The 20743-nt window shown below is 37.7% G+C and overlaps 1 protein-coding gene across 1 annotated transcript in view; it reads left to right on the top strand.

The window, feature by feature from the left end:
• Positions 1-20341, top strand: part of LOC146000292 (UDP-glycosyltransferase UGT5-like) — a 42725-nt gene extending 22384 nt beyond the window's left edge. The window contains exons 4-5 of the mRNA XM_083137785.1: positions 1793-2012; positions 18414-20341. Coding sequence (XP_082993911.1) covers positions 1793-2012; positions 18414-18705 — 512 coding nt within the window. The 3' untranslated portion in view covers positions 18706-20341. The remainder of the gene's footprint in view (positions 1-1792; positions 2013-18413) is intronic.
• Positions 20342-20743: the final 402 nt, after the last annotated feature.

Below are 20743 nucleotides of genomic sequence, written 5' to 3' on the forward strand. Positions count from 1 at the left end.
CAGGACCCTGGGCATAATAGCGTGCCATGTTAACAACTCCATCACGGAGGTTGGAAGATAAGCATTTGTATACATGCAGAAATATTTCGTGAACAACAATAAATATTGAAAAACTGCTTTCGCAGATATATAGGTATGAGAGGGGCTCATGAAATTAGTGGGCACAATACGTTCAACTACGTAAGGAAGTACGATTTTCAACACAAACTTAGTTTTTTTAATGGAAACCCCATTTTATTTTCAGCTAGTTTGATAGTACGGAAAAAAATCATTAAGAATGGCGTTTGTTACATTGTAATAGGTCAAGTAGTTCTCAAGTAATTGTAACCTGAAGTTGAAGCTTGGAAACAAACATTCTCACAAGTTGATTCGTGTGTCGTAACATACATATTCCCCTTTTGACGCCATTCGTGTATCGTAACAAACATGTTACTCTTCTGCATACTATGCGCTGTGCTTAGGAAAGTTGTTACGTTCCAACAACTGCGGGTTACAATAAAATGTGTAGTTTGTACATAAGGAAGCTCTGACAAATTATCTAAAAGGTTCTATTACATCTTTCTGAGTTAACAAATAACTTAATTAAAAAGTATAAATTTTAAACATTCCGCCATCAGTTACATACATAACTGTTAGTACATTATCTTCCTAATTTTAAATTGGCGTTCATTTATTTCCGTCATAATTTTTAGTACATTGGAATAATCATCTCTTCTCGTTTGGTCATGACAAATCTTTAAGTTTTCAACTTTTAAATTTTGCAGCTTATACATTTTTTCCTTCAAATTGATTTATCAAATTTATCAAATAAAGCAAGGGCGTAACAAAGTGCACTAATTAACAAGATGTTTGTCATAGTGTATGTACGTCAGAACTGTTGCAGAGAAAATAGTGTTTTCAGAAAAGGCCGAGATGATACTTATCTGTGGCGAGTGTAGGAAAAAATGCAGCACATGCGTGCAGGCTGTATGAGCGACGGCATTTGCGCTCGGCTCTGCCGACAGGCATTGTAAAGGAAGGATGCGCCTTCACGCTCAACTTCAGGTTACAATTACTTGAGAACTACTCGACGTATTATAATGTAACAAAGCCATTCTTAATGAGTTTTTCCGTACTTTCAAATGAGCTGAAAATAAAATGGGATTTCCATTTTTAAAAAACGAAGTTTGTGTTGAAAATCGTACTTCCTTACGTAGTTGAACGTATTGTGTCCACTAATTTCATGAGCCCCTCTCATACTTATATATCTGCAAAAGCAGTTTTTCAATATTTATGTTGTTCACGAAATATTTCTGGTGGTACTTTTAGGTGCCCCACCAGGTATACAATGACCTCTAAGCACTTAACAATTGATTCTACAGATAACCAGTAATCTATACTCCGCATAAACTGTCTGCAAAAACTCATTTGCTTTGTACACTGTAAAAACCATGAAACTGAGTTGCTACCAAAAGCGGAATAATACCGTAACGGGTGTTTAACACCCCTTCGAGTGTTAAAGACTTCCTTACTTTGAGAGGCCTAATGGTGCAACAAGATAACAAAGATGGTGCCAAACAACGCAAAATTCATATTAACACCATAAAAAGTGTCCTGTTACTTCCACTTTTGGTGACAACTTACAGGTTTTGAGAGTGTAGAACATGAACGGTAGTTATACCCTGCCAAAGAACTCTGTATGTAACCTAACCTAACGCCATCAGCTTTGAAGTAGACATTAGAAATCTTAACAAATAATGGTAAGGAAATTATCTGTTGAGTTGCTAAATTATAGAAAGGCTTTCTTTTTCAGCGCACCACAATGTGAAGGTATTCATCAGCCACGGAGGCCTCCTGAGTACGCAGGAGTCCCTGTACCACGGCATCTGCGTCTTGGGAATCCCTTTCATGGGTGACCAGAGGTTGAACATACAAAAAATAGAAACGGACGGACTAGGATTACAGCTGAACATTGACACTCTGACGAGAGAAAGCTTACTGGCAACGCTGAAGAAATTGCTGGAAGATTCCAGGTTAGTTTCAATAGAATTCAGTGATAAAGAGCATGTCTTCAAGGACTAAATTCACAATTCGTATGGTCAGAACTCCATTTACAAGATGCAGGGGTGAGGCATAAGAGGGATTTCAGTCATCAAGGGTGATTTGAATACTCAATTCATGATCTTACCGCTAAATGTTCTGGGTTTAAGTTCCAGCTTGGACGACAGTGACGTTACGAGAGATTGCATTTCTGGTTGTCATTATTTCAGTGCCACACAAACGCCTGCCTAGTGGCGAAAATCTGAACAAACTTTTCTTTGGAGTTCGCTTTCCTATGATCTGCATAGCATCTATACAAAGTTTCATCACAATACGTTTTTCCGAACTGGCTCTAGAAGGCTGCGAGTAAGGCAACATTAATTCTAACCAACCGGTACTTTGATTTGAAGATTTTGACTTTGTCAAATTTTCAGAGAGACATGTAATCTCATCACCCACACTTGCGTACGCCAGTGCTTCCATCTAAACCCTGTATGTCTGTATAACTTTCTTTTCATTTTTTAAATTCCGGTTTGTCTCTACATTTCTATCTCTCTCTCTCACTATTTGTTCCTATAGTAGAGAGGCAGCACTTCGTTCCTACGCGTCAGCAAAAATTCGATGCGACTAGTGTTATGTTACATCCGGTGTAGCGGGGTACGAGCGATTTTATTGTTGAGTCAGCAGAACGTGTCTGATCACGTTGAAGGCATCGGAAGCGGTGGGGGAGGGGGTCAATGGATTTGTCACGTTGTTTCTTGATGTATGCTAACCTAACACGTGCGTATGTTTGTGTGTGTGTGTGTGTGTGTGTGTGTGTGTGTGTGTGTGTGTGTCTGTGGAGGAAATGCGCGCGCAACCATTGCGTATGATGCAAAGACATGAAGAAATGATTTAAAGATGGCGCCGAATTTTGCTGTACCCCGAAAGCTTAGCGGCTAAGGTTATTGCTCTGTAAAACAAGAGGCGTCGAGGGTTCGATTCCTGGTAGAGTCAATATTGATTGATTGATAGATTGAGTTAGTTTTTTTTAAGTCCATTTTATGCACGGTAAAACTAATCAGGATTGGACCTACAGTTGAAAAGTGGTGATTCGGACCACTATGTGCCTCCATCGAGTATCGAACCTGGGACCCTTTGATTACAAGGCGACGATGTCAATATTGAATGGTCTCGATTAGCCTGTGTGTACATAAAGCCAACAAAATGGTTGAGTTCGAAAATCGAGTTGGGTTAGTGGTTAATGTTGTCAGATGGCAAGGAAGAGGTCGCGGGTTCGATTCTCTAGGTAGTTAAATTAGGCCAATTGTTTAGTCCCGCCATTATAGGTCCCCGATTAGTCCATCTGTGCATAAATAGTGTTTGAATAAAATCAATATGGCGGCCTTGGGTTAGTGGTTAATGTTGTCGCCTGGTAATGAAGAGGTCGCGGGTTCGATTTTCTAGGTAGTTAAATGAGACCAATTGTTTTGTCCCGCCATTATAGGTCCCGATTAGTCCATCTGTGCATAAATAGTATTTGAATAAAATCAATATGGCGGCCGCATTTTGTGTTCAGCGGCGGCGGCGGCGGCGGAGCGGGGCGGCGCGGCGCGGCGCGGGGGGTGTTTTTTATTCCGCGAGATGTTTTAACCAAGTGGTTGAGGGTTCGATTCCCAATGTTGGTGAAAATTGAATATTCAATTGTATTTGTTTCCGATTAGCTTTTTGTGCACAAAGAGAAAATGAACTAATTGGAAATAGGATGTTTATGCTGTAATGAAAAGGTCCCCGGGTTCGATTCACAATGTCAAATTGGCTGATAATGATGTTGTTTTTAAAATAAAAAAAAAGAAGTGTGTTGAGTCCCCATTAGTATTTATGCAGGAACAGATATTAAAAATCAAAACAAAATGCCTTTTGATTACAACGCAAAGACTTTACCGCTAATGTATAAACATACATTAGAATCTGTTGTTTTGCCGTGTGGGGGCCCCCAGTACCGATTAGCTTAAATGCATAAAGAGTAGGTAAAATAAGCAAGATGGCCGTCACTATTGTTTTGTGATCAAAGAGGAGTCACAGGTTCGATTCAATCAAAGGAGGCATCATTCTATGTTTCAATTCCATGTAAAAGTCTAAAGTTATGTTTCGATTAACCTCAATGCATAAAAAAGAATTAAACAAAAAACAAGCAAAATGGCGACAGATGTGATAAAAAAAAATTGAATTAGTTTTTTTTATAGTGACAAGAAAAAATAGCGAATCACTGTTAGAAATAGAATAAAAATAAAGATACTTGCCTTTGCGTGTCCAGCGCTGTGCAGAAAAGCTCTCATGCTTTATCTCCGACAAGTCCACAATACACATTTTTTTTATTGTATAGTTAATTATTAATGTTGTTATTAACACAGATTCTTACCAGTGTGAAGAAAAGCTCTCATGCTTTATCTCCGACAAGTCCACAATACACACTTTTTCATTATATAGTTAATTATTAATGTTGTTATTAACACCGATTTTTACCAGTGTGAAGAAAAGCTCTCATGCTTTATCTTCGACAAGTCCACAATACACACTTTTTCATTATATAGTTAATTATTAATGTTGTTATTAACGATTGTTACCAGTAAAAATATAAACCATGAGGATTTTTAAAGGGGTGATAAGTGAAAAAAAGCCAAGACATATATTTTATCCCTGTTTATTACCAATATTTACAAAATTCAAAAGAGCCGCACACACACACATACATATGTAAAATGTTTATATTGTGTCACCAGTTTATCAGCATGTTATTTAACAAGTTTTTATTCTTCAAGTTTGTTCACTCACCCACATAAGGAATTGTGTCACTATCATATCCATTTTCTGCTGCAACCACTGAATTAAAATGTTTCACTATATTTTCCACAAGCATGTTCTCGCAAAAAACAAACACTTCTTTGGAAAGTCTTTTTCCGTCGATGTTTTGTATAGACAAAGGCTCAGGTTTTGTACATCCATGTAGATGGGAAAGCACAAACTTCTCCTTATTACATGCATGGACAGGGGAAATATCTGTGCAACCGAAACATTGTTCGCGAAGGTCGAGAATGCAAGATTCCACACAGTTTCCAAAATATGATTTTAGATACGGCGACACTGTTTCACACATAACTTTCGCATGCTCGATGCACACAAATATCTTCATAAAGTTCCGCCACGAACTTTCTGCGATGAACACTATCTCCAGGGAACCGTAAGCTGGTTTCTTCCTTATAATGATCTGACGGCGATTGTACAGTGTGGTTATCAGCAATTCATGTTGCTCACTTAGTGGGTAGGAAACACGAGGCTGCTCACCTGGAATAGCGATGTAATTGTCGATTACTGGAAACAATTCCTGAAGAGCGTGCCACTCCTGCAACTGCAGTTCAACACCGGCCGCCCCGCTTCTGTGTAGCCTGACCACAGGTTGGAAATACAGATGAGAGGAAAGTCCGATTGAAATAACCTTTGTTTTCGAAGCATTCAAATAGTAGACGTGATCAAATAATATCGACTGGCGTATAAGACTAGTTACTTGTTTTTGTTCTTCAGGTAAATGCTGATCGCTCTCCTTCTGAAGAACCCCCTTGAAATTAGTGTACGGTTGAAATCTTTTTTTCAGCGGCATCGAAATAGAGGATTCCATGACTAAGAACTGCGAGATACTGCATGTCGCAGCGTGCAGGTATACATTTGAAGAAATGCGTGGGTGTGTTTTTGAGACGCATGCGCGCGTAGCAAACCAAGCATGTGCTGGACAGAAAAGGTGGAGGGGGGCGGGGCTTTACAAAGATCAATGGTGAGAGAAAAATCAGCAGAATATCATAAACGTCATATTGAGGAAATATTGGATAACAAATATTAATTAATTTAATTAAAGCATCAACCGCATTGTCGATCTGAAATTAGGTTTATAGACAGGGGGCAAAATGGAAAATATCGACGATGTTCTAGTATTGGATTGTTTCTGTATTTCCATCGGTATAATCCTCCACCACATTTGAAGCATACTGTTTTATCCTCTTTTTGAATGTAAAATAATCCTGCTTCGGACAGAGCTTCTACAAACGGGAATTCTTTTGATTGCCAGTTTCTGAAAGAGGACAATCTAGCATTGAAAGATCCCATCTCTGGATATTGCGTCATTGTTCTGTAAAGACACAAAACAAGATAAATATTATAAGTAAGCTGTTGTAAACTGTAACGCTACAAAATTATTAATATACTATTAGTACTATATGTAACTTGTATAAAATTTCAAACAGTATTTACTGTCAATATTTTCTAGTATACGTACCGAGTATTATAAATTTAATTTACGAGTCAGCAAATAAGTTGTTATAATATTGTCGTTTTTTATCGGTACTGGGAATAAAATTTGAAATTTATGCATGGGTTTACCAGAGGCTCTATGGAATAAATACAGAAAACAGTAATGCCCACAGTACACAGACCCGTAACTTTGTATCTGATGAGTGTTGTACGTATAGAATTTAGAGTTACTTTCCAAAAATCGCAAATGGTTATGCACATGTGGAGGTTTTCCGTAACTATCAAAAAATTCCCCCCGGGAGTTACTGTCTATGTAAATTGCTACCCAGTGCTTCCCGGGGCTATCTTTGGGATCTGTATTTACAATCAACGCTGCTGGTAGTTCCACATGTACAGGTAATTCATTAGCTGCGAAAACCCCAACATGATGATTGTCAAAGGCTCTATTTGATATTAACCCGTGAAGCAAATTTAAAGTCGACAGCATTGCTGGACACTAAATAGTAATATTGTGCAACTCACCTTTTTATACTTCAAAGTAGACGGTACACGTCACAGTAGATTCCAGAACCAATTTGATCTGGACCACCAAGCTGTTTATCGTTGTTGAAACAATGGAGAGCTATCTAACACAACGCTGATACTCGGAGTATGTAGGCGGGTTTTACAAACGCGCATACGTACAGTGTTAATGCTACCTGGCATTTGTTGTGCTGTTGTAAAGTGAATTTTGTACTATAAGAAAATTGTCTGTATGTGTGTGTGTGTGTGTGTGTATATATATATATATATATATATATATATATATACAGACACACACACATATTTATTTATTGATGAAGTATAAAAAATATATATAATACAATACAATATAATATATATATATGTAATTTGAAGATACAACATATCAGTAAAATCTAACAACTAGAAAAATATTCATAACATTCGACTTTTATATTATATGTAATTTAAAACATTCTTCACAGTTTGAGAAATGGAGTGCTTGTGGAAACACCCGTTCTCTGCAATATTGGCTGGTCCATCAGGATGCGGAAAGACATATTTTTTGAAGCATTTTCTCCAGTGTCTACCCCAAATGGTAAATGTAAAATTCAACAATATTTTGTTGTGCTACGGGGAATGGCAATCTGCATACAATGATTTCCCTGGTTTTGTATAATTTCGGGAAGGAATGCCTAATATTGACCAATTTGTGCCAAATTCTGGACCTCATCTTATTATTATCGATGATCAGATGAGGGAATGCGATCAAAGAGTCACAGATTTATTCACAAAAGGGTGTCATCATCGTGATATTAGTCTTTTCTTTATCACTCAAAATCTATTCCATCAGGGAAAAGGGAATAGGGATATATCTTTAAATAGTCATTATATTGTATGCTTCAAGAATCCAAGAGACAGAGCCCAAATTAATTATTTATCTAGACAAGTATACCCGGAGAATCCAAATTTTATAAAAGATGCATATTACAATGCCACCGCTGAACCCCATGGATATTTGCTGTTTGATCTGAAGCAGAACACTCCGGAAGAAGTACGTTTTCGGTCGCGGATATTTCCCGACGATGATATCAATTATGTATATATTCCTACAAAAAAAGCAAGCATAATCACTAGTCGTTTATTCTGTCATCATGGCTCCAAGAGTGAAACACGCTAAAGTGCTCCAAGTTTTGTCGGATGCTAAACCAGCTCTTCGCACAGCGATATTACAAGCTGCTGATTCTTCCTTAGTTAATTCAATCTGTGAGTGTTGTTACAATGTTCTAAAAGGGAATGTTCCTCTTTCAACACCTCAGAAAACAAGATTGAGCCGGTACAAGAAGGTGATACGTAATCTCTCTGCCAAAGGACACTCTACAAAGCAGAAGAAACAGATACTAGTGCAACACGGAGGATTTCTACCTGCGTTATTAGCCCCTTTAATAGGAGGTGTGTTATCAAGTTTATTTAAGTGAAAATAAATCTGAACATGGAGCATGCCAAAAAAATGGTTATAATACCTCAAGAATTTATGGATAACATGAGACATCCTGTAATGTCTGCACCGTCTACATCCTTATCGCAATTGGATCAGGATATGCAAGTAATTTTGAATCTCAAAGGTCTTTCGGATGATGAAAAATGGAATCGTTACAGCATTGTGCTCCAAAAATTTCTGTCTATTACTCGAAAACAAAGAGAACCTGTGTCGCTACCGATTACAGAATCTACTGAGAAGTTGACTGATATGAAAGAAGAAATTCTAGCTGCTACACCTAGCATGTATCGTAGAAAAGCCGAACTGTTGTATGAACGTCTTTTACATAATAGTAATATTGATTGGGATAAATATGGGGCAGTTTTTATTAACAATAATAAAATTGAAGGCTCAAATATTGTCGATCTAGTATCGGATATAATTCGACCACGAAAAACAAGCAATCCTGTTGGGTGGCAACTGTTCAATAGAGCTCTGGCGTTATCTAATATTCCTCAAGAATATATTGGAAACCCCCGGAGACAGGAGTTTATTCAACAGATTGTTTTTGGCAACCCCGGACGCCATGTTCCGCTGTCCGGAGCTAACCAAGAAGAGGCACAAGAATTGACAGAAGCAGAAGAAGAAGAAGAAGAAAAGGAACCAATTTCTTTTGTATCATCATTTCCAGGGCACAAACGTAAACGTACTGTTCCAGTTTGGTCAAGATACAAACCATGAGCGAAAAAATATTAGAGAATATCTGGTACAATCCACCTCATCCAGCATCCTATTCTACAGCTTCAACACTATGGAAAGCTGTAAAAAAATCCATACCATTGTCAACAATCAAACATTGGTTGACAAAGCAAACTGCATACACTTTGCATAGACCTGTAAAGCGTCGATTTCCGAGAAACTTTTATTTTGTGCATAATATCGATGACCAATGGCAGGCTGACTTGAATGACATGCAGAGTTTGCGGAATCACAACAAAGGGTACAGATATATACTCACAGTTATCGATATTTTTAGCAGGCATGCTTGGGCTGTCCCTGTAAAAAATAAAACTGGTGTATGTATAAAAAAGACTTTCCAGCAAATTTTCAAACAAAGCAAAAGAAAACCTTTGAAATTACAAACTGACAAAGGGCGTGAGTTTACCAACAGTATTGTGCAGGAATATCTCAAAAAACAAAATGTATTGGTTGGCAACTAAGTTCCCGCCGTTTTTTTTCCTTGGAAAAATCTCTATGACATTAAATACGTTTGGCACGAAGGTGTACATCATGCGAAAGAGAATATATTGTTCTACCTAAATTTATGTTTCTTTGTTACTAAGACACATTTTTTTGTTATTTACAGATCATTAAAATGGAATGTCAAGTTGAGAAGAATGAGCATTTTCGACACCTCCTTTTTGCCTTTAATCAAGGTTCTAAGGCCGCAGAAGCTGCTCGCAACATTTGTGCTGTGTATGGAATGGGTACTATAGCTTAAAGAACCACCCGTGATTGGTATGCGAAGTTCAAAAAAGGAAATTTTGACCTCAAAGACGCATCTCGTTCTGGCCGTCCAGTTGAGTTCAATGAAGAGCGATTGAACCACCTGTTGCATGATTTTTGTTGGTGACACTTAAAGTGTGAGGCACCCATGCTCCACACTTCTGAACCTTTCCCATCGAGTGAAGATGCTTCTCTACAGTAGTGTGGGAGCAACCCATTGTCTCTGCCAGTTCCCTTGTTGTTTGACGAGGATTTTCATCCAACAGGTGGTTCAATCGCTCTTCATCGAACTCAACTGGACGGCCAGAACGAGATGCATCTTTGAGGTCAAAATTTCCTTTTTTGAACTTCGCATACCAATCACGGGTGGTTCTTTCAGCTATAGCACCCACTCCATACACAGCACAAATGTTGCGAGCAGCTTCTGCGGCCTTAGAACCTTGATTAAAGGCAAAAAAGGAGGAGGTGTCGAAAATGCTCATTCTACTCAACTTGACATTCCAATTTAATGATCTGTAAATAACAAAAAAATGTGTCTTAGTAACAAAGAAACATAAATTTAGGTAGAACAATATATTCTCTTTCGCATGATGTACACCTTCGTGCCAAACGTATTTAATGTCATAGAGATTTTTCCAAGTAAAAAAAACGGCGGGAACTTAGTTGCCAACCCAATAATTTATTTTACAACAAAGAATCCTGATATTAAAGCTAGTATTGTTGAAAGATTCAACAGAACTTTAAAGGAACGCATGTGGAAGTATTTTACTAAGCAAAGAACCAGCTGTTATGTTAATGTACTCCCAAAGCTTTTGAAAGCTTATAATCATGAAATTCATTCGAGTATTAAAATGGCACCAGCAGATGTTACTCCTGAGAAGGTTTTGAAAGTATGGCACAATATGTATGACAAAAAACTCAAATCTGATTCATCTCCACTATTGTCATTGAAGATGCCATTCAAAATAGGAGATACAGTGAGAATAACAAAAACCAAAAATCGCTTTGACAAAGGTTACATGGAAAATTGGACAAGAGAAATATTTGTGGTGGAACGTATTTTGAAAAGAAATCCTCAAGTGTATGAATTAAAAGATCTACAAGGACATAAAATCGATGGAACATTTTATACGGAAGAGTTGCAACTGGTCCGCTTACCGGATATGCATGAAATTGATAAAATCCTTGCGACCAAAGGTAAAGGAGCCAGTAAAAAGTTGTTAGTTCATTGGAAAGGTTACTCCAGATTATTTGACAGTTGGATTAGCGCATCGTTTTTGGAGTCAAAAAAAGAGAGAGAGAGGCATAAATTTTTGTAGGTATTCTCATCAGTGGTACAAATAACCTTCATAACACATCATGAGAAAAGCAAACGCTTTCTGCCTTAGTTTGCCTAGTAACAGTTCCATGAAATATTTCCCAAGTAATACTCTAACTAATTACACCACAAAGCTTCAGAACCGTGTGGAGTTGGACACCAACAAATGGGAGATGGCATTGGTAGAAGTGCATTATCCTTATTCAATACTAAACATTACAAAATTTAACAACTATATTCAATATAAATCTATGGATGATGTCAAATGGAACGAACTTCGAATATCCGAAGGCTATTACGCATCTATAAACAGCATTGTTGCAGAAATCAATAAATATTCTGAAACATTAAATTTTAGTCTCCGAAATCATCCTGCGTACAAACATGTGACTGTTGATATATCTACCAAGCAGAGAAACATAAATGTACGATTGTCACCTCAACTGGCACGGATATTAGGTTTTAAACCGACCGATGATCTATCACAAGTAAAAATTGGACGCTCGCCTCCAAATGTTGTGAGAGAGATTCCTTCCCAGATGTATATTTACATAGATATTGCGGAATCACATATGGTGGGAGATGCTATCGCCCCTCTATTACGTATTATAAACATTAATCCTATGGAACATACTTTTGGAAGTGATGGTGTGCAAATTTTCGATTCACCACATAACATCCCAGTGCAGAAACATAATTTCGAACAAATAGAAATTGACTTAAGGGACAGCACTGGTGCACACATCCCATTCTCCTTCGGACTAGTGTGTTTGAAACTTCATTTTAGATGTTGTGGTGAAAAGCTCTGATTATGAATGACCCATATTTTCAATACTACCATCAACAAGCTGGATCTGGTGTGGGTAACATATATTACGGTGCTGCCTATCAAAAAGGACATGGCATTGGAAGTTTTCTTGGAGGACTTTTTCGGTCAGCTTTGCCTCTTATCAAGAAAGGAGCGAAAGCTGTAGGGAAAGAAATGTTAAAAACAGGGGTAAATGTGTTAGGTGATGTTGTAGACAAAACACCCCTAAAACAGTCACTACAATCCAGAATTTCGGATGCCAGATCAAATATTAAAAGAAAAGCTGAAACAAAGCTAAAAGAAATGATTCGTTCAGGTTATCAGGGGCATAAACATTTCAAAAGGAATCACTCTGCTTAGGGACAGCGAACTGGAAGGACCGCTCAGAGAAAGAAGAGATCCAGTGCCAATACAAACACCAAGAAAACAACCAAACGCAACCGTAAGAAAATTCAAATAACATCAGATATTTTTGATTAGATATGGCGCTAATTAGGGAGAAATCATGTGAGTGTTTTAAAAGTGAATTGGATATTTTCTCGGTAAAACCTACTCAGACAAGCATCTTAGAACACCACACCATCGGATACAAACCTGTTAGTTCTCTGGCAGATAATGCCCCCACCGAGTTTGTAATACCTGGACATGGTGATGATTATATGGATTTAGCACACACAATGTTGAATATAGATGCCAGAATTGTAAAAGCGAATGGTCAGTTATTGCTACCCACAGATAAAACAATTGGACCTGTCAATGATTTTCTCAATGCAATGTTCAGCGAAGTACAAATCTACCTAAATAACAAACTCATCTCGTTTCCATCTCACATGCACCCATACAGGTCTTATTTTGAAAAAGCACTGAACTATGACATATCTGCAAAATCATCTCATCTCCAAAGTGCATTGTGGTACAAGGATACAGCAGGCGCTTTTGATAACGTTTCGGAAGACAACAAAGGCTTTACAAAACGTAACCAACTAACAAAACAGAGTAAAACATTTGATATGTTTGGTTACTTGCATTCTGATATTTTCAATCAAGAGAAATTTTTGATCAATGGAGTGGAAATGCGAATAAAACTGATTCCTTCGAAAAACACTTTCTGCTTGATGGGATTAGATGACAGTGAAGGCAAAGTGGAAATTCTGGATGCTACACTATATGTGAGAAAAGTATCGGTCAATTCATCCATCAAACTTAGTCACAATCGCATATTGCAAAAACATACAGCAAAATACCCTCTAACAAGAGTACAACTTAAAGCTGTAACTATTCCAAAAGATATTGTTTCAAAAACAATTGACAATGTGATACTTGGACGTCTTCCGAAACGATTAGTTGTGGGATTTGTTACCAACGATGCATTCAACGGCACTCTACAAACCCATTCAATTTTCAACATTTCAATTACAACTTCTTTACTTTATATGTTGATGGAGTCCAAATTCCCGGCAAACCACTTCAACCAGACTTTGAAAACAACAAGTACATAACAGCATATCACACATTATTCTCTGGAACAGGGATACACCATATGGATGAAGGACACAATATATCGCGTGAGGAATACCCCCAGGGATACGCATTACTTGTTTTCGATATAACACCAGACGCAGCTGCAAGTGCCATATCCCACTGCAGTCTTCAACGGCAAGGGGCTGTTAGCTTGGAAGTCCACTTCAAATCGGCTTTGGAATCTACTGTGACTTGTGTTATCTACTCTGAATTTGACGCTCTCATGGAAATTAATAATCAAAGAGATATTCATCTGGATTAATTGTATAACAAGGTGAGTTGCACAATATTACTATTTAGTGTCCAGCAATGCTGTCGACTTTAAATTTGCTTCACGGGTTAATATCAAATAGAGCCTTTGACAATCATCATGTTGGGGTTTTCGCAGCTAATGAATTACCTGTACATGTGGAACTACCAGCAGCGTTGATTGTAAATACAGATCCCAAAGATAGCCCCGGGAAGCACTGGGTAGCAATTTACATAGACAGTAACTCCCGGGGGGAATTTTTTGATAGTTACGGAAAACCTCCACATGTGCATAACCATTTGCGATTTTTGGAAAGTAACTCTAAATTCTATACGTACAACACTCATCAGATACAAAGTTACGGGTCTGTGTACTGTGGGCATTACTGTTTTCTGTATTTATTCCATAGAGCCTCTGGTAAACCCATGCATAAATTTCAAATTTTATTCCCAGTACCGATAAAAAACGACAATATTATAACAACTTATTTGCTGACTCGTAAATTAAATTTATAATACTCGGTACGTATACTAGAAAATATTGACAGTAAATACTGTTTGAAATTTTATACAAGTTACATATAGTACTAATAGTATATTAATAATTTTGTAGCGTTACAGTTTACAACAGCTTACTTATAATATTTATCTTGTTTTGTGTCTTTACAGAACAATGACGCAATATCCAGAGATGGGATCTTTCAATGCTAGATTGTCCTCTTTCAGAAACTGGCAATCAAAAGAATTCCCGTTTGTAGAAGCTCTGTCCGAAGCAGGATTATTTTACATTCAAAAAGAGGATAAAACAGTATGCTTCAAATGTGGTGGAGGATTATACCGATGGAAATACAGAAACAATCCAATACTAGAACATCGTCGATATTTTCCATTTTGCCCCCTGTCTATAAACCTAATTTCAGATCGACAATGCGGTTGATGCTTTAATTAAATTAATTAATATTTGTTATCCAATATTTCCTCAATATGACGTTTATGATATTCTGCTGATTTTTCTCTCACCATTGATCTTTGTAAAGCCCCGCCCCCCTCCACCTTTTCTGTCCAGCACATGCTTGGTTTGCTACGCGCGCATGCGTCTCAAAAACACACCCACGCATTTCTTCAAATGTATACCTGCACGCTGCGACATGCAGTATCTCGCAGTTCTTAGTCATGGAATCCTCTATTTCGATGCCGCTGAAAAAAAGATTTCAACCGTACACTAATTTCAAGGGGGTTCTTCAGAAGGAGAGCGATCAGCATTTACCTGAAGAACAAAAACAAGTAACTAGTCTTATACGCCAGTCGATATTATTTGATCACGTCTACTATTTGAATGCTTCGAAAACAAAGGTTATTTCAATCGGACTTTCCTCTCATCTGTATTTCCAACCTGTGGTCAGGCTACACAGAAGCGGGGCGGCCGGTGTTGAACTGCAGTTGCAGGAGTGGCACGCTCTTCAGGAATTGTTTCCAGTAATCGACAATTACATCGCTATTCCAGGTGAGCAGCCTCGTGTTTCCTACCCACTAAGTGAGCAACATGAATTGCTGATAACCACACTGTACAATCGCCGTCAGATCATTATAAGGAAGAAACCAGCTTACGGTTCCCTGGAGATAGTGTTCATCGCAGAAAGTTCGTGGCGGAACTTTATGAAGATATTTGTGTGCATCGAGCATGCGAAAGTTATGTGTGAAACAGTGTCGCCGTATCTAAAATCATATTTTGGAAACTGTGTGGAATCTTGCATTCTCGACCTTCGCGAACAATGTTTCGGTTGCACAGATATTTCCCCTGTCCATGCATGTAATAAGGAGAAGTTTGTGCTTTCCCATCTACATGGATGTACAAAACCTGAGCCTTTGTCTATACAAAACATCGACGGAAAAAGACTTTCCAAAGAAGTGTTTGTTTTTTGCGAGAACATGCTTGTGGAAAATATAGTGAAACATTTTAATTCAGTGGTTGCAGCAGAAAATGGATATGATAGTGACACAATTCCTTATGTGGGTGAGTGAACAAACTTGAAGAATAAAAACTTGTTAAATAACATGCTGATAAACTGGTGACACAATATAAACATTTTACATATGTATGTGTGTGTGTGCGGCTCTTTTGAATTTTGTAAATATTGGTAATAAACAGGGATAAAATATATGTCTTGGCTTTTTTTTCACTTATCACCCCTTTAAAAATCCTCATGGTTTATATTTTTACTGGTAACAATCGTTAATAACAACATTAATAATTAACTATATAATGAAAAAGTGTGTATTGTGGACTTGTCGAAGATAAAGCATGAGAGCTTTTCTTCACACTGGTAAAAATCGGTGTTAATAACAACATTAATAATTAACTATATAATGAAAAAGTGTGTATTGTGGACTTGTCGGAGATAAAGCATGAGAGCTTTTCTTCACACTGGTAAGAATCTGTGTTAATAACAACATTAATAATTAACTATACAATAAAAAAAATGTGTATTGTGGACTTGTCGGAGATAAAGCATGAGAGCTTTTCTGCACAGCGCTGGACACGCAAAGGCAAGTATCTTTATTTTTATTCTATTTCTAACAGTGATTCGCTATTTTTTCTTGTCACTATAAAAAAAACTAATTCAATTTTTTTTATCACATCTGTCGCCATTTTGCTTGTTTTTTGTTTAATTCTTTTTTATGCATTGAGGTTAATCGAAACATAACTTTAGACTTTTACATGGAATTGAAACATAGAATGATGCCTCCTTTGATTGAATCGAACCTGTGACTCCTCTTTGATCACAAAACAATAGTGACGGCCATCTTGCTTATTTTACCTACTCTTTATGCATTTAAGCTAATCGGTACTGGGGGCCCCCACACGGCAAAACAACAGATTCTAATGTATGTTTATACATTAGCGGTAAAGTCTTTGCGTTGTAATCAAAAGGCATTTTGTTTTGATTTTTAATATCTGTTCCTGCATAAATACTAATGGGGACTCAACACACTTCTTTTTTTTTATTTTAAAAACAACATCATTATCAGCCAATTTGACATTGTGAATCGAACCCGGGGACCTTTTCATTACAGCATAAACATCCTATTTCCAATTAGTTCATTTTCTCTTTGTGCACAAAAAGCTAATCGGAAACAAATACAATTGAATATTCAATTTTCACCAACATTGGGAATCGAACCCTCAACCACTTGGTTAAAACATCTCGCGGAATAAAAAACACCCCCCGCGCCGCGCCGCGCCGCCCCGCTCCGCCGCCGCCGCCGCCGCTGAACACAAAATGCGGCCGCCATATTGATTTTATTCAAATACTATTTATGCACAGATGGACTAATCGGGACCTATAATGCCGGGACAAAACAATTGGTCTCATTTAACTACCTAGAAAATCGAACCCGCGACCTCTTCATTACCAGGCGACAACATTAACCACTAACCCAAGGCCGCCATATTGATTTTATTCAAACACTATTTATGCACAGATGGACTAATCGGGGACCTATAATGGCGGGACTAAACAATTGGCCTAATTTAACTACCTAGAGAATCGAACCCGCGACCTCTTCCTTGCCATCTGACAACATTAACCACTAACCCAACTCGATTTTCGAACTCAACCATTTTGTTGGCTTTATGTACACACAGGCTAATCGAGACCATTCAATATTGACATCGTCGCCTTGTAATCAAAGGGTCCCAGGTTCGATACTCGATGGAGGCACATAGTGGTCCGAATCACCACTTTTCAACTGTAGGTCCAATCCTGATTAGTTTTACCGTGCATAAAATGGACTTAAAAAAAACTAACTCAATCTATCAATCAATCAATATTGACTCTACCAGGAATCGAACCCTCGACGCCTCTTGTTTTACAGAGCAATAACCTTAGCCGCTAAGCTTTCGGGGTACAGCAAAATTCGGCGCCATCTTTAAATCATTTCTTCATGTCTTTGCATCATACGCAATGGTTGCGCGCGCATTTCCTCCACAGACACACACACACACACACACACACACACACACACACACACACAAACATACGCACGTGTTAGGTTAGCATACATCAAGAAACAACGTGACAAATCCATTGACCCCCCTCCCCCACCGCTTCCGATGCCTTCAACGTGATCAGACACGTTCTGCTGACTCAACAATAAAATCGCTCGTACCCCGCTACACCGGATGTAACATAACACCAGTCGCATCGAATTTTTGCTGACGCGTAGGAACGAAGTGCTGCCTCTCTACTCCTATCACTCTCAATTTATTTTCATATCTTCAGTTTCCTCTCGTCTCGTTGCATTTTTCGTGTGTGTGTGAATCTAGGATTACTGTACATGAGTCTCCTTGTCATATGAAGGCCAGGTGCTTGCGCAGGATGATGCGATATATGTTATCCCCCACCCCTCGTGGCGACGCCCGTGATAGTGTCAGTCACAAATTTGCCTGAAATGACTTTTCTGACGGACTATTTTTTCTAATTAAGGACTTCCAATGAAAACACAACCATTAGCCTTAAAGTAAGTAAGTTATTATTCAGAAAGTAAAAACTTCACACGACGTAATCATACTGTGGTCATCCTTGACGGAATCTCCTATAGAAATTCAATTTTTGTCATTATTTGATTATGCAGTGTTCCTGTGGATATTTCAATGATTGAACTTCCACCGCTAACTACAATATTGCTTCTGATTACATTAATATTTTCCCATTCTTTGTTTTTTACAGCTACAGGAATAACGCCAAGAAATTATCTGCTGTCTTCAAGGACCAACCACAGAACGCTTTGGATCGTGCCGCCTATTGGGTGGAATATGTCATCAGACACAAAGGGGCACCTCACATGAGAAGTGCTGCTTTGGATCTCGCGTGGTACCAGTACTTCCTGCTAGATGTCATTGCTGTCATTCTGCTTGTACTCGTGGTCATTTCGACCATTCTGTACTTCGTTCTGAAGAAACTCATACTCTTCATTCGATCAATGGTCTGTCGGAAAGCAAAGAAATCTAAGAAGAACTAATTTACTCGAATATTTTTAGCTGCACAGCGTCTAAACACTCATATGTACATACGAACAGTTCCCATTACACAATTACATTTCCGCTTCTCACATTCTAAAAACGTTATGTAGAAACCTGTAACCAGGACATGTACTAGAGAACATAAGACTGGATCATCGTCTATACAGACTAGCAGCTTATATCACATCGCACAATATCATCGTCTAATTTGACCAGCAACTTAATTTTCACTTCTGTTCTACAAGTTCACAACATTTTTCCTTCTTCTCACCATTATCAGGTTGTGTAGCAACTGTTTGTGATATTCACAATAAAATGTAAGTTCAGAGGCATGCGATTGTAAGAATATTCATAACGAAATGATTTCATAATATTATGAGGTACTTGTGGTCAGGGGCGGATCCAGGTTTCAGTTTTTTGGGGGGACCAATTTCCAAAAGTGTACACAAAAATACTAATGAAGATTACAGTACTACTTTAATTAAAGTTTACCATGGTGAAACAAGTCTTTTATACTTTAATATTTCTTTAAATACCAATTCCAGTCATCTGTACATACGGCCAAGTTATTAAGAACAAATATATTTAAAAATTACATTATAAAAAGAAACAATATATTAAACATAGCGTATTCCTCACGAACACAGAAACGCACAAGTTACAGAAGTACTTTCATATTATAAACAGTCTGTTTTACTTCATTTCTTAATTCTTTTTTGCTTTATAATTAGTTTAAAGTAGCACCCGAGTCCTTTTCAGTAACATGCATGATACATGATAAAGCTGCTAGTAATTTGGACACCAGTTTAACTTTTCAATCGTCAAGTAATTGGAACTTACTAAAGACATTTAACTCACCCTACAAATACTGTAGCTGTATTCTTGGTGAATGTTTCCTTGCAAATATGTCAATAACCTCCTTTGCTTTCACTTGGTATTTGTCTTTATGGATGTTCAGGAGAGCCAAACCATTCAATCGTTCATTACCCATTGTAGATCTAAGGTAGGTCTTGATTTTTCGCAGATTGGAGAATGAACGCTCAGCTGTAGCCGTTGTGACTGGAATCACACACAGAAGGTGAAGCAAACTTCTGATGTTCTAACCTGAATATAGTGTTGGGTAGGATAATGCGCTTTAACCTTTACTTTCACGCTTTCTTTCATGACGGAACAAAGAACAGGGAGAAGCTTTACAAACGATTTATGAAAGAAACATAGTCGATGTTTGAGAGCACCAACTTTCAACGATGCGCGTGGACACCAACTTTCAACGATGTTCAGGGACACTAACTTCCAAGGGTGTATGGGGGCACCAACTTTCAACAATGCACAGGAAGCACCAACTTGAAATGATGTTCGGCACTCAGCAATTTTCAACAATGCACGGGGTGCACCACTTTTCAAAACTGTACACATAATCAACTTCTACATGGTGTTTACATATTTGATTACGTGATAACACAAAATCTGAAAAAAATGTAGTGCATGTTGTATGCATTTAGGAACTCGGTATCAACAACATATGCAAACCTAGAAAGGATATTCCAGATGTATATATTCTAGTCAAATTTGTAATTCTTTTATATGCGCTTGCAGCATGTATTACATATGAAAAAATAAAGTCTTACAAACAACTATTTTCATAATTATCATTAAACAAGGAAATGCATCTGTGGTACAGGAGTCACACATGTCAATTCTCAGGTTTAGGTGAAAACAATTTTAGCTTCTAATGATTTGGTTACTGCGCCATTGAAGTATAATATTGGGATTGTAAATCATTACTACTTTATGTCGTATATATATCAGAAGTGTTTAATCACAAGTTGCTTAATGTGAGCGTCATAAATATGGGTAAACTGTCACTGTTTTAGTAATAAATTAGAATTTGAAGAACTAGGTAACAGAATACTGTCATGTGATTCACTGGAGTCGGAATATGTGGAGGTCTTTTTACCAGTCGAAATTATTACAACTCCCATATTAAGGTTTTGCTAGGATTAACCTACGTGTTAGATAGTTGCAGTTTACCTATTC

The sequence above is a fragment of the Lepisma saccharinum genome, chromosome 16, assembly GCF_977018435.1.
Source record: "Lepisma saccharinum chromosome 16, izLepSacc3.1, whole genome shotgun sequence".
Lineage (NCBI taxonomy): Eukaryota > Metazoa > Arthropoda > Insecta > Zygentoma > Lepismatidae > Lepisma > Lepisma saccharinum.